The 14,316-nt window shown below is 35.1% G+C and overlaps 1 protein-coding gene across 7 annotated transcripts in view; it reads left to right on the top strand.

Annotated features, from left to right (window-relative positions):
- Positions 1 to 14,316, top strand: part of LRP1B (LDL receptor related protein 1B) — a 670,422-nt gene that overhangs the window by 454,194 nt on the left and 201,912 nt on the right. For all 7 annotated transcript variants that reach the window (XM_050339267.1, XM_050339266.1, XM_050339263.1 and 4 more), the window contains 5 exons: positions 884 to 964; positions 2,238 to 2,405; positions 4,109 to 4,291; positions 11,630 to 11,830; positions 13,143 to 13,388. In XM_050339267.1, coding sequence (XP_050195224.1) covers positions 884 to 964; positions 2,238 to 2,405; positions 4,109 to 4,291; positions 11,630 to 11,830; positions 13,143 to 13,388 — 879 coding nt within the window. The remainder of the gene's footprint in view (positions 1 to 883; positions 965 to 2,237; positions 2,406 to 4,108; positions 4,292 to 11,629; positions 11,831 to 13,142; positions 13,389 to 14,316) is intronic.

The raw sequence follows: 14,316 nt of genomic DNA, 5'->3' as shown, positions 1-14,316 counted from the left end.
ATCTCATCAGTATTTGGGTTTTTTTTGAGAATTAGGCCACATAATTAGTAGTGAAGAGTTAAGTGAGACTTTCAGATTGTTTTCTATGAATTGCCAGGTTTTGTAAAGTAGATCTTGTATTTTCCAAACTCTTAAACAGGTTAATGGTATGAATGCACGTATCTGTCTATGTTATGGATTTTAGAAGAAAAAGAACTCTGAAAAAATTCAGACTATATCTGAGTGATTCTATGCAGAGGCATATTAGGCAATTATAAGAACAAACATCTGTGTAATATACCCAATTCTTTATTAATTTACATTGTTTCAGATTTCTACTACTTTACTGGGATGCTTGGAGGAAATGCTTGTAAATATTGATATTTTAATTCTAGATTTTATTATGTCAGTGTAGAGTAACTTTATTTCTTGACTTTTCTTTTGCTTAACCTTCTTATTTTATAGTCTTCCATTTCCTGTCTTGTACTGGCAGTGCTATTGCAGTTGGAAAACTCTTTTATATAAATAAATAAACACATAGAATATGGTTCATATCAGTTGTTCATATCAAGCTATAATTATTCATAAATATTATCATGCTTAGTGGCAAAACCAGCCCATGTCTAATGGGAATGTAGAACAATGTTATATGGCACAAAATAATGCATTTTAGTGGCCCATGTTGAGGAAGGGTGGGGTTTGGACTGGTATTTACAGTTTTAAAGCTTTTTTTACTCTCCCTTTTTGGTGTCTCACCTTTTTTTTTTTTTCTCCAGATTAAGTATCTGTCAGGTGCAAATGTTTGACATAACATTTGTGACTAACATGCATAGGAAGGTGAAGAACATTACTGAAGAGGACATACATTAAATAGTTTTTTATTTCTTTTTGAACACTTTCACAGAATTCCCAACATGTGAGCCACTAACTCAGTTTATATGCAGAAATGGAAGATGCATTAGCAGCAAATGGCTCTGTGATTCAGGCAAGTATCAAGTGCTCCATATCTGAAATGAATATGATGGATATTACATAAATATTGCTTTGATGCTCGCTCTTTTTTTTCTGAGAGTGATATTTCCAGTTTGGCTTGTAAGTGGTCAGAGAATAAATAAACCATTTTTAAATTACTGACCTGCCCTAGAAAGCAGGAGTATTGAAGCTTCATATCAAGCAATGAGACATTGGATGTTGTAATAGTTACAAATAGTATATTTTGTAGAATCAAGTCTGATACTTCATTACTAAAAGGAGAAAATATGTCAAGCTATTGCTTATGAAAGTATCTTCTGCTTTTAGAAAACAAAATAGTTCCAGTGACCAAATATCTGGGTTTTTTATTGCTTGTGCACAACTTCAATTAAATAAATAGCATCTCACAGTAATGAAGGCAATGTATTTATTTTTTTTTTACTAAAAGAAGTACATATTTGAATGGCAGCTGTTTAAATGAATCTTAGAACTTGTGGTGTGGCAGTGATAATGTGCCAGTCCTACTAGCACTGGGTTGGTTCTTCTTCCACCAAAGCATTTAATGTTACTATAATTTTTAAGTCCAACAGGAATTAGTAGCTGCAAGTGGACAAATTCCCCAAATTATCACTGTGTGCTGACTGAAATTCTGTGCAAGGAGACCCTTTAGAGTTTATCTAACATATTTATCTTTTTACTCCCTTCATGACCACAACCAAATTACAGAAATTGCCTTTAGATTGTTGCAACAATTACAATATGAGATCAAAAAGAAACTGCATTCCACACTTTTTATTATTTCATACAACCTTGCACTGTTGCAAATACGTGGAAACAACAGGTTTAATACTATTAAAAAGAAATTCTACCATCAGGTTTTCATTTTTGGTTTGTGTAAAGCTCTTTTTTGTCTGTGATTAACTGTCTTAAGTTATCACAGAGAATACAGTAAACCCACTGTGTCTGGAAGTCTGCGCAGTTACACACAACTAAAGAAATTAAGAAAATCTACAGCCCTCTTGTGCTTCCTGGTGCCTGTGACTGAATAACTGGTTAGATGAGCCAAAATGACAGAGTTGAGTGCTGTTGGTAAATAAGACTTAAGGTATTATTTACATTAGAAATAATTTCACCTTATGCCTAGGGGCAGTAAGCGTAATACTTTATTTACTGCACACTTTTTGTTTTTTTTTCTCTTGCCTTTTTGGAAATATTTTTCCCTCCTCACATCTTTTATTCAGATTTTTATTTGGTTTTTTTGTATTTTAAAATATTAATATTTGCAGATGATGACTGTGGTGATGGAAGTGATGAGCTGGGCTGCATCCACTCCTGTTCTGCTGACCAGTTCAGGTGTCACAATGGTCGATGTATCCCGAGTCACTGGGCTTGTGACGGTGACAATGACTGTGGAGATTTCAGTGATGAAATGAAAACAAACTGCAGCAAAGAAGGTTAGAATTCTTTGTTTTCTTCCCACATTTTAATGCTTAGAAACAGAGAGAATACTTTGTTAGAAATAGCGAGGACCTGTCTTCAGTCAGTGGAAAAAGAGATGATGCTTTTAACCTCAGTAAAGGTTGGGATGGGAAACATGTCAAGTGCAATGATAACACAGAATTGCATCATAGAAGAATGCATTTGAAAGCAGAATGGGTATTACACTGAGATAAATGTTATAGTTTTACTTTACTGAATTATGCTATTTGTGAGGTTTGTCTTATTACAAAGATGCATGCTGTCTAGGTGAGAAGACAGTAAGACTCATTCTTTAAGCAGTTATTGATATTTTCTGTGTACTTTTTCATGCAGCGGAACAGTAGTACTCTTGGTTTTGTGTGATCCAGGTTTCTGAGTTTGTCAGGTTTTGTTTGTTTTTTTTTTTACATCAAAGCATTTTAACGATACTACAGCCTGTTTAAATGCCGTACATTGTACTTATTTGAGTGGGGAGAGAAGGGAAGGATGTTTGTAACAAAAGATAAAGAATAATCAGACCAGAATGAGGGAATATCTTTCATATATTTCTCATAATGATTTTCCCACAACTGAGTAGTTGTACACAATGTTATTGATCCCTTTTTATGAGTTTATATTCTAAATCTAGTTGCCAACCTCATACAAATAGATGAGTTAGCAGAATGCAGCATGACTGAAGTCCTTAATTTTTATAGACTTACAAAAATTATTTTTATTTGCATTCGTCTGGAACTGAGCAACCCACTTATACCCCTGTTCATGTCCATCTTGAAGCTTAAAGCTTCCCTCTTCTATGATAGAATGCAAGAATGTAAATTATTTAGAAAAAAATGCAAGGCAACCTTAAATACTATAAAATGTGTATTTACAAAGAGTGCCACAAGAATTTATTCAAATAGTGCTTACTGGTGAAAACAGGAATGTATAAATATGCCATTACTTTAAAGTGCACGTTATTGTTGTATGTTATTTAGTAACAGAAATACAGTGGTAAGAGTTTGGGAAAAGGAAAGCAAGGATAAGATTGAAAAGGCTGTAATCTAGAAAATACTTAGAGAATTATGTGTGTGGTGAATAATTAAAATCACATGGTAATTATGCTTTGAAGCAGTCAACAGTGATTCCATAGCTGCGCTGAACTCAGGTTCCTTGCTGTGGAATTTGGAGTGGCTCCAGCTGTTTTGCCAGTGCTGTAAAATAGCACGAGCCAGGCAGGTTTTGGGACCTTGTTAGAGCACAGGTGTGACCTTTCGTGTTTTGTGAACTAGCAGATGGACTTTGTTGGATAAAAGAGAGTGAGGGAGGAAGAGGGAACGTAGCTTGAGAATGAAAGGCAGGGTGTGTGAAGCACCAGGAAGACTTACTTGGCCTTGGTCATCCTTGCATCTCCAAACTCATTCCTGTCTGACCTCTGTGAGAAAAAGAGCTAAAAATTTGTATTTTCCTTAAGCCTGTACTGGAGGAGTGAAGGGAGTGAGCAGGATAAGAAAGAGCTTTTCTGAAGCCTGTGTTGGAGTGATGAGTTAGGATGGAATAGTGAGTTTTGAGTGTTATATTTGAGGACTCTGATTTTGACTTTTGTTATAAAGCAGAATTCTAAGCCAATGTAGGCTTGGAAGGAAAGAAAAAACAAAAACACGTGAGCAAAATTCTTCAATGTCATTCTTATTTTTCTAAGAAACTCCCTCTCCTGGAAGGTGCAATGGGAGGGAATTTCAGTGCAGTCCTGATGGGAACTGTGTCCCTGAGTTGTGGCGCTGTGATGGAGAAAAGGACTGTGAAGATGGGAGTGATGAAAAGGGCTGTAATGGAACTCTCCGACTGTGTGATGAAAAAACCAAGTTCTCCTGCCAGAGTACAGGTATGTGCTTGCAGACATGTTTTGCTCTCATTTGCTCAGGGTGGGTGTGTGTGTAGTTTGATTACATATCTACTGTTTGAGCACTGCTTTTAATGGTTAATAGTCCCAAGGTGAGGTTGCTTATTGTATTCATACCAGGAAAATAATATTCATTCACATCCCCAAACCTGCTTTCTGATTTACAATATGAAATCGATGAGTTCTGAGCTTACTTAAAGCTGAAATTCTCTATGATAGCACATCAAACCAAATATTTAAATGGAGCATTTAATAGTACTCCAAAGTCCAGGTATTTTCTTCTATATTCTGTCTGTGGCCTTAGAAGTAAATTGAATGAAGTGGTATAAAGTAATTAGCTAGAAGACTTCAAAGAATGAGAACTGTGGCACTGGAAGAAAAATATATTCTTTGAGATAGTTTAAAATAATTTTTCCCTAAGTATACTTCATTAAAAGATGTAAAAAGAATGTGGCAATCATTACATGAGGATACTTGGCCAAATAATCTTTAGATGGAATTTTTTTTTTTAATGGAAAAGCCCATTTAAGGAGGAAATTAATGTATGTCAACATTGTATTAATATTTTTGTAATTTCTTTCAAAGCTTAATGGAATATTAAGGCTAAAGTAACTTTCAAAACCAAATTTAATTCAGATTATAATAAGTACTAATATTATTTTTATTAGGCAACTGTAATTATTATGAGAAAGGAGAACCCATTCTAATGCCTGTGTTATAGCTAATCATGATAAATGTTGCAGATTATTTATGTGAGCTCTGTCTAAAAACAGTTTGCTGCTGTTTGAATTTTAAAGTTATAGGAATCATAATGTCCAGATTAAAAAAAATATGGAGTACTGAATTTTGCCGAAATAAAACATTTCCTTTTGTGCTCCTACCATTTCCATAAAGATCTGTAGAATAAGCAGCTGTTAAATTAAATAGTTTCAATAAGTAAATTATTGCCTTCTAATAGAATGGCCTGATTCCTGAAATAGACTGATGGAAACCCTGACCCAGGAAATCCACTTCTTGCTGATGCTTTTTGCTAGTGCTTAGATGGGGAAAAGGTAATACCAACCCAAATGACTAAAGCTGAATTATGAGAGGCAAGAAAGGTGAAATCTCAATAGATGAGGTTTATTTTCAGCAACTGCATTTGGAAAACTAATGAGATGTTACTACTTTAGTTAATAGAAATCAAAGAATGAGGTTAGAGGCAGTGGAGAATACAATATGAAGAGTAGATTTTAGTTATTAGGCTTGATTGTGTTTTACAAAAACTTGTTTCCTAGGCTGTGCTTTGGTTTCTTGCTTAACCTGAATGATTTTAAATTTAGAGAGTGAAAAACCCATTCCTGTGGTAAGCTAAAATTTTCCCAAGTACAACTGCAGAAAATAAAGGAAATAGCTTTTATAAATAAAAAATTAAAAGTATTTAATTTCAGCATAACCCTTTGAATGAGTTGTCTTTGCAACAGAGAACTAGAACGACTTTTTAAGTCCACAGTTTCACTTCTAAACTACGTTACCTCATTATATACTCCCCTATGTTTGCAGTCATGTGTAAGGAGGGCAATATCTCACTTTACAGGATGAAGGATGACATCTCTGGCTACCACATAGAAATACAGCAAAAAAATATATTTTCATCGAACATTTGGGTTAAATTCAAGGGTTTATGGCTTTGATTTAGAAGAAAATGAAGTCCTGCTTGTTAGTTGTGTGGAAATACCCCACTTTAGGTATCAGCTGTGACAGTTTCATCCATAATTGTTTTCTTTCATGATTCTCCTTCCATCAGTCCTGGAAGGAGCAAAGCTGCTGTTCTGGAGGAGGCATTGCACTGTAACAGAAAACAGCAAAGGCAGCTTTTTGTTTAGCTACTTCTCAGTTTAATTCCGTGTGGTAGGGCAAAGGAGGAATAATGGGTTCGTGAGAAATAGTCATGTTGCAGGAGAAATGCAATTTTCTCTGTGGGTTATTCTAAAGAAATAACGCTGCTTGGCTTCCACATTTATGAGAATAGTACAGATGGGGAGGTATGGGCTAATTTTCTCCTTACAGATTGCTAGGTGGTGGCATCTGGATTCCTAATATAGCATGTGATGGGTCTGGGTAGGAACGTGTGTGTGGAGCTGAGGCACCCAATGTTTTGGGAGAGAAATGACAGTTGGTGAGAACAATAACAGTGAGATTTTACTGCCCACTTTTTGGTTATTTCTTTTTCATTTTATTCTTTTCCATAAATAGGAGGTGCAGGGTCTTTCCTTACTGTAGATTTTGTTGGCTCTGGTTATTCTGTCACAGTGCCACAGGTGTGAGTGCCATGTTACAAATACAGCATTTGTCAGCATTGAGTGAAAAATGTGGGGTTTTTCTGCTTAAGTAGTGGTGGTCTCATCTTTTTTTTTTCCTAATAAGTTATCTTACTGTTTGAATATCAAAAGGCTTCTGTCATATTTCTCTTTAACCACATTATTTGTTGAATAAACAGACACTTTTCTCTTTACCCTTGCTTGTCTTCTATTTTTGTTTTATATTTTTAAACCCTTAGTATTTCTGTTGGTCCTGCTGGAACTTTCAACTCGGACAGTTCTTGAGCTGTGGAATCCAAAGTCAGCCAAAATGCTTCAGGGTACTTGAGTTTCCAGATTTCAGAATTGCTTTTCTAATTTTTTCAAGAGCATCACATGTTTTTTTGTGGTGATGTGTGATGAAAACTATACTAGAGGTTGTGTAGCAGTAGGATATGCGATGCAATAACTACCTGATTGAGATTGACTACTGTTGGGCTGCTTCTAGACAATTATTTTCTAGTTTTAAATTAGATTAGACTTCTTTTAAATTAGATTAATTTAAATTAGAATAAGACTCCGCTTTCTATTTTAAATTCTGATTCTGAAAATTATTGCAGGCATGTACTTCAGCTCAGTTTTATGTGCTACATAAATCTGTCCTTTTTATTCCATCTCCCTCCTTTTCAGTTAGTAGTGCTGGAGCAAGAGCAGAATCTCTGCAATCTTACTTAAAAAGTCATCTAATTACTCTGGTGATCATAATAAAATACTTCTGTGAAGACAAAGGCAAAAGGGCCATGAATACTTCAGTTCAGTAAGCAGTAGATCTGAACTTTAATATTTACTTGTCATACAGTTCTTTATTATTTTTCAAGCAGCAGTTAATTTTGTATCTTACCATGTGGGTAATGCTACCCTGTGGGCTATTATTTTTTTTTCTCACATTTTAATAATATATTAGAAGGGGAAATAAAGATGAGGAAAGAAGTTTAGGGTTCCTTTGGAATGGAAATGAAGGAATATACATAGAGGAAATAAAGTCAATGGGTGATCATCACAGGGATACTGGAAGAAGAGACCAGCAGCACTGGTACTGTCTGGATGGGGGAGTGTGAGACTCCAGCTGTGGGTGTGTGACAAGTAGAGGAGAGTGGAGAGAAGCTGGTACTGAGGAAGGCTGGGAAGGAAAGGTTGTCCAGAAATATGATGAGGAAATTGGTGGGACTGCCCTACAGGTTCTCTGAGGGTTGATGAGGAAGGAAGAGCTACTGTGGAGTTACAGAATGGGAGGGATTTTGAAGGAGGAGAAGATTTAATAAGAATGTAACAATGGGACACATGGAGGAATTCAAAAGTTGGGTGGAAAGGGGTTTAGTCATCAGGTGAGTTTACCAGTGTTGCTTCCTGCTTGCTCTGTCTCCTCTCACACTTCCTGGTCTTTAGAGCTTTACTTCTTGTACAACTATTTTAATAAACTTTTTGACATAACGATCTTTCAGAATGATGAAATTTCTGACTGAAGGGGTGGATTCAGTTGGCATTATAAATGTGAATAAAAGAAACCACCAGAGCAAGTAAACTAGAAAATTATGTATGTTGTTCCAATCCTGTATTTTTATCCTCAGTTCATTGTTTTCTGTGGTAACAAATATCTCCTTTAGGCCCTTTTTTGTTTCTATCTTATACAGGAGGCATTGATAAAGATCTACTTTCTACTAAAAGCTTTAAATATGAGAAATGTCCATGTTCTTCAAATAATGTCTTTCAGTCTAAGTCTCAGAGGTGTTTTACAATCAAGGTCCTTGACCATCACAACACTTTAATTAATATGTCACATTAGAACATTCTTTCATTTCGATGGGAACAAGATTGAGCCCATTCTACAGATTAGGAAGGCATCTCAGCTTTAGGCAGCAAGAATTAGCTGTAAGAGGAAACTCTATGCAATTAATGCTCCATCAAAGTAGTTTTCCTAAGGTTGAAAATGTAATCAGTCCAAAAACCTCCTGGGCTCGGCACCCCAAGAAACAATGGATGGTATAAAAACAGTTAATTCTGTTGTATCTGCTAATATTTGTAGGAAATAAAAAAGAGTTGGAGAAGCATTTGAATCAGGCTTTCCCACATACTTGTTGCTTCAGGCCTTCGGTTTCATTGTGTTACACAATAGAGCAATGGAAAAGACCAGATATATCCACAGAGGCAATTAATTTCTCATGGAGTTTAACTAAAAAGGTTCCTGGAAACTAGAAATGTGAGTTTCCCTAAGAGGCAATAAAGAAAAAAATACTTCAGTGAATTTTAAGTAATGATTTCAAGACAGTCATAATATTTCATTAAGTCCATCTCTTTAGGATTTTGGCAAAGATTAATTCTTTGAAAGTATATTCTATTTAAGAACCTGTCATATATATCATGATGAAAGATGAATCTTTCATTATAAAACCTATCTTCACTAAGGTATGAGAGAGGCAGGAAAACTGTTTTGCCCTGTAAACATTTGAATGTATAAAAGATTAAAATAACAGATTAAAATAACAGCTCTTCTGGAAGCAACTTTGGATTCTGGTTAGTTGATGTTGGTATTTTCCATTAGCTTGCATTCTACTGCTGTTTTATAATATTATATAAAATCAATGATCATTCAAGATAATGAAAAATAGGGATAATTTTTTTGAAACATTTGTGATTGCATGTAATGACAAACTACATACCTAACATGCATAAAATTTTGATTCCTTGTGTTTCTGCAATTCTGTCTGTTCATTATAGGATATTTGGGACTTTGGCCACTAAATTAAATAGTGGAAGCTTTTCATTCTAATTGACACTCCTCCCTGTTTACGTTTTCCAGGTGATTTTACTCTGGTAAAACGATGTTCTGTTGTTTGAAACCACACTCAGTATAGTATGGTCCTGAAGTTTTTCTTGCTTTTCTTCACCAAAAGTACAGAGAGTCTCACCTTTGCTTTGTGAGTGCTGCGGAAAAGTATTTTTTCAGTCTTCTTGTTTCCCTGTCTTTTATCCCGCTGACGTTCTGTGAGAACATCAGCACCCCACACAAGCAAAGGAAGTGTTGCACTGATCTTAAGCAAATGTTTCCTTCCAAAAAAACTGAAATCTGGTTCTGTGTTATCACAGCAGACAGTGGAGTTGGGTGGTTTGATACTGAACTGTGTCACAGTAGATACAGAGCAAAAGACAGCCCATAGCAGATTTATCACCGAGGTGAAGCAATGTTAGTTTTACCCAGCTGATTATTTTACACACTCACTCACCTGCTATCCCCCCTCCAAATCATAACCCATATCCATTTCCTACTGGGGAGACTGCTGATAAACTGGGAGGGTTGGGCAGAAAGTCGTGTTAGTTCATGCTGCACAGGTTTGAAGTTATCAGTCTCAGGCATTGAAAGTGAGTCCCTGAGCATCCACCAGCACTGCTCTCGGTGGATCCAAACATTTCCAAAACCTTTTTTCCCATTACAACTTGATTTTCTGTAACAGAAGAGCTTATAGGAAAGAAAAAAGAAATTAAAAAAGGAAAAAAATAAAAATAAAATTTTAAAAAAAGAAAAATAAAAAATAAAATTTAAAAAATAAAAATAAAAAATTTAAAAATAAAAATTAAAATTAAAAAAGGAAAAAATAAAAATTAAAACATAAAAAATAAATAAAATAAATAAAAATAAAAATAGAAGTAAAAAATAAAAACATTAAAAAATAAATAAAAATAAAAAATTAAAAAGTAAAATAATGAAAAAGGAAAAATTTAAAAAATTTTAAAAATTAAAAATAAAAAATAAAAAATTAAAAAATATAAAATAAAAATAAAAACTAAAAAATGAAAAAATAAAAGTAATAAATATAAAAAATAAAATTAACAAATTTAAAAAAAATTTGAAAAATAAAATTCAAAAAAGAAAAATAAAAATTAAAAATAAAACTTAAAATAAGAAATAAAAATTAAAAAATAAAAATTATGAGAATAAAAAAACTAGAAAAAGGAAAATTTTAAAAATCATAAAGATTTGAAAAATTAAAATTTAAAATATAAAAAACAATAAAAATAATAATATTTTAAAATTTAAGAATTATAAAAATACAAAATAAAAAGCCAAAATTTTAAAATAAAATTTAAAAAGAAGCAATACAAATAAATAGGAAATAAATGAAATAAAAATAATAAAAAAAATAAAAAGTAACAAGTTTGTGCTTCAAAGTTGAAAATCAGGTTTGGACAGGAACAGACACACGCACACCTTTAAGTGGCAGCATTCTCAATCTTGACTCTTTTTCACCTCTTAAAATCCCCATCTTTGCTGATTCTAATTTTATATCTGTATTATATTTTTTAAAATTTCAAACCCCTTTTTTAATCAAGAAACTGTGTTTCATCTCTAAACATTGATGGTCAGCACAAAGGTGGAAATCTTCTTCCCCTTTTGAGAAGTGAAAGCACTGATCTGAGCACTGGCAAAACTGAAACCATGTGAAAAGTTTCCTCTGCTGTAGTTATTTTGTGTAAAAGCTGATCATTTATCTGACCTCATCTGGGAATGTGTTGTTTGTACTTCCTAGAAGGATTTTTACTTCTCAAGCCCATGCTAGTAGAAACTCTTACATTGAAGCATTGCTCCCATGGAGGGCTGTGGGAAAAGAGATGAAGAAAGGCAGAAATTAAAAAAACAAAACAAACAAAAAACAAACAAACAAAACAACAAAAAAACCACAAAACAAACCCCATTTTAGTATTACTTGATATATTTAATAGACTGTCAGTATGTGTCCTGCCTGTATGCAGTTCTGTTCAGCATAGAAATAACTAGGATTGGTGGTGTCTGGAAAACTAGTCTGTCAACAGTGTTGTGGATGATGCTTCAGAATACAAGTTGGTTTCTTTCTGTTTATCAGAGAAAAGTGCTATTAATAGAAAAGCATAATTAAAAAAAAAAATCTATATGTTGTTACTGAAGCTTTTTTTCCCTTAAGTTTGCTACAAGTCTGATTTCCTGTGTTTATTGTCTCTTTTCTCCAAGGGAGATGCATTAGCAAAGCGTGGCTTTGTGATGGCGATATTGATTGTGAGGATCAGTCTGATGAGGATAATTGCGAGGGCTATATGTGTGGACCACCAAAATACCCTTGTGCTAATGATACCTCCATCTGCCTACAGCCTGAGAAGCTCTGCAATGGGAGAAGAGATTGTCCTGATGGATCTGATGAAGGCGATCTTTGTGGTACTTCTTTTAGACACATTTTTCTGATTACTCTTGATATTGTCTGTCTCAATGCTTCCTGTTGCAAAAAATGTTCCCATGTTAGTCTGACTGAAATTTTATCACCATAGCCTATGTGAGGATTTTTTTTTTTTTTTTTAACTAAAATCATACTGAGTTTATGGTCGATGTATCAGTTTTCTTCAAATAAGAGAAAACCTAGTTCCTTAGTTAAGTCTTTCATTTGCAACCACCTTAAAATACTCTTGGAGGTAAACAATTTAAAAGGCATTGGTATGTAGGAAAGGACTTAAGCTCATTTGCAGTTCTCTCCAAGTACAAGATCTTGAGTTCATATCATAGAATGTTAGAAGGCACTTTAAAAATCATCCAGTTTCAACTCCTTTGCCATGGGCAGGGACACCTTCCACTGGATCAAGTTGCCCAAAGCCACATCCAGCCTGGGCTTGAACACGTCCAGGAATGGGGCAGCCACAGCTTTTCTGGCAACCTATTCCAGGGCCTCACTGCCCTCACAGTCAAACATTTCTTCCTAATATCTAATCTAACCCTGCCCTCTTTCCCTTTGAAAGCGTTCCCCCTTGTCCTGTCACTCCAGGCCCTTGTCCAAAATCCATCTTTAGCTCTCTTGAAGCCCCTTAGATACTGAAAGGTGCTCTAAGAGCCGTCTCTTCCCCAGGCTGAACAATCCCAACTCCCAGCCTGTCTCCATAGCAGAGGTGCTTCAGCCCTCTGAGCATCTTCATGGCTTCCTCTGGACTTGTTCCAACAGGTCCATGTTCTCCCTATGCTGAGGGCCCCAGACCTGTATGTAGTGCTTCGGGTGGGGTCTCACAAGAATTCAAGGGAAAAAATCTCCTTCCTTCTCCACCCTTTATTTGATGCAGCCCAGGGCACAGTTGGCTTTCTGGTCTGCAAGAGAACATTTCCAGGTCATGTCGAGCTTCTCATCTACCAACAGCCCCATGTGCTTCTCAGGGCTGCTCTCAACCCATTCTCCACCCAGCCTGTGTTTGTGCTTGGGGCTGCCCTGACCCAGGTGTAGGTCCTTGCACTTGGCCCTGTTGAACTTCATGTGTTTTTCGCAGGCCAACCTCTCAAGCCTGTCAGGGCATCCTTTCCATGATGAATATTTACACACTAAATAACGCTAAAAATAAGTATAGAAATCTGGTTTAGAAATGTAAAATTTGGTTTTGCTTCTTAACGGCCTTTTATGTGTTTTAGTTGCCCTGGTGACTTAAAGAATATACAATATAACTGAGAGCCCTTGTAGCCCTCAATTTTTATTTCTTTCTTCATGTTATTTCAGATGAATGTTCACTTAACAATGGTGGATGTAGCCATCAGTGTTCTGTGGTTCCTGGGGGAAGAATTGTGTGCTCCTGCCCTGCAGGATTCAGTCTTGGTATAGACAACAAAACTTGTGAGGTTATGGATTACTGTACCAAGCACCTGAAGTGCAGCCAAGTATGTGAACAGCATAAAAACACCGTCAAGTGCTCATGTTACGAAGGCTGGAAGCTCAGTAAGGATGGAGAAAATTGTGTTAGTACTGGTAAGTTGAAATTCACTGTGTTTTCAGTATTTAGGATGTTAATAGGTGTTGTGGCAATTTACTGAGAGGTTATTTCACTTTCTGTGTGAAAATATAGGCTTGGATTATCCAAATGTGGGGCTGATGTGCCAATTTAAGGACTCATTAAAGCTGTCCCTATTCTTGAGGGACAAAGGGGTGTTGAAATGTTAGGTTGTTGTTTATAAGATTTTTCTGAGAATGTTAATAACAATTCCTAAATTGTTGGAAGTTTGATACCTTTTTCATGTATATTTAATATGCATGGGATATATATATGTGTGTACGTGTATATTTATATATCTATGGACTATGGTGAATGTACTATATATTTTGTATATGTTTTCAAGAAGTAGATAAATCTGTGACATCCTGATATTGATCAGTATTAGCTGGGGGTTCAGAAGGTTAATTTTGAATGTACAGTTATGTGCTGCCTGTTAGCATTCATGATTAAGCAATTTTTTCCACCTAAGACATTCTAGAATTTGTTTTTTGACATCACTTAAAGACTTTTCAGCTCAGTAATCAAGATGAAAACCAACATGAGCTAAAAGAGGAGGGGGGAATGCATTCCCCTGGTTGTTCACTACCGATAGCTACTGAAGCAGGATTTAGGGGTATCTTTTTCAAGTACAGTGCTGTGTGTAAAATACAAAGATGTGCATGCAAAATAAACTGTCATCACATCTTTACCTACCCTATAGGGAGTTAAAATCATATTGATTTTACTGTCTAGATTTTCAGGATTTCAGCTTAGGAATTTTTTTAATATTTTTATTTAGTTGTATCTCTTTTTTTATAGTGTCTTATCAATTCTGAGTAGAAATAGGTCCCACACTGTCTCTTGCTTATTTGAATATTTCAGGATTCAGTTGATACCATGATTAAGAAATGCTTTACTTATTCC

The sequence above is a fragment of the Myiozetetes cayanensis genome, unplaced genomic scaffold (assembly GCF_022539395.1).
Source record: "Myiozetetes cayanensis isolate MyiCay16 unplaced genomic scaffold, myiCay2020 scf9, whole genome shotgun sequence".
Taxonomy (NCBI): Eukaryota; Metazoa; Chordata; class Aves; order Passeriformes; family Tyrannidae; genus Myiozetetes; species Myiozetetes cayanensis.
The sequence above is the reverse complement of the archived record's forward strand: the minus strand, read 5'-3'. Positions and strand labels throughout refer to the sequence as shown.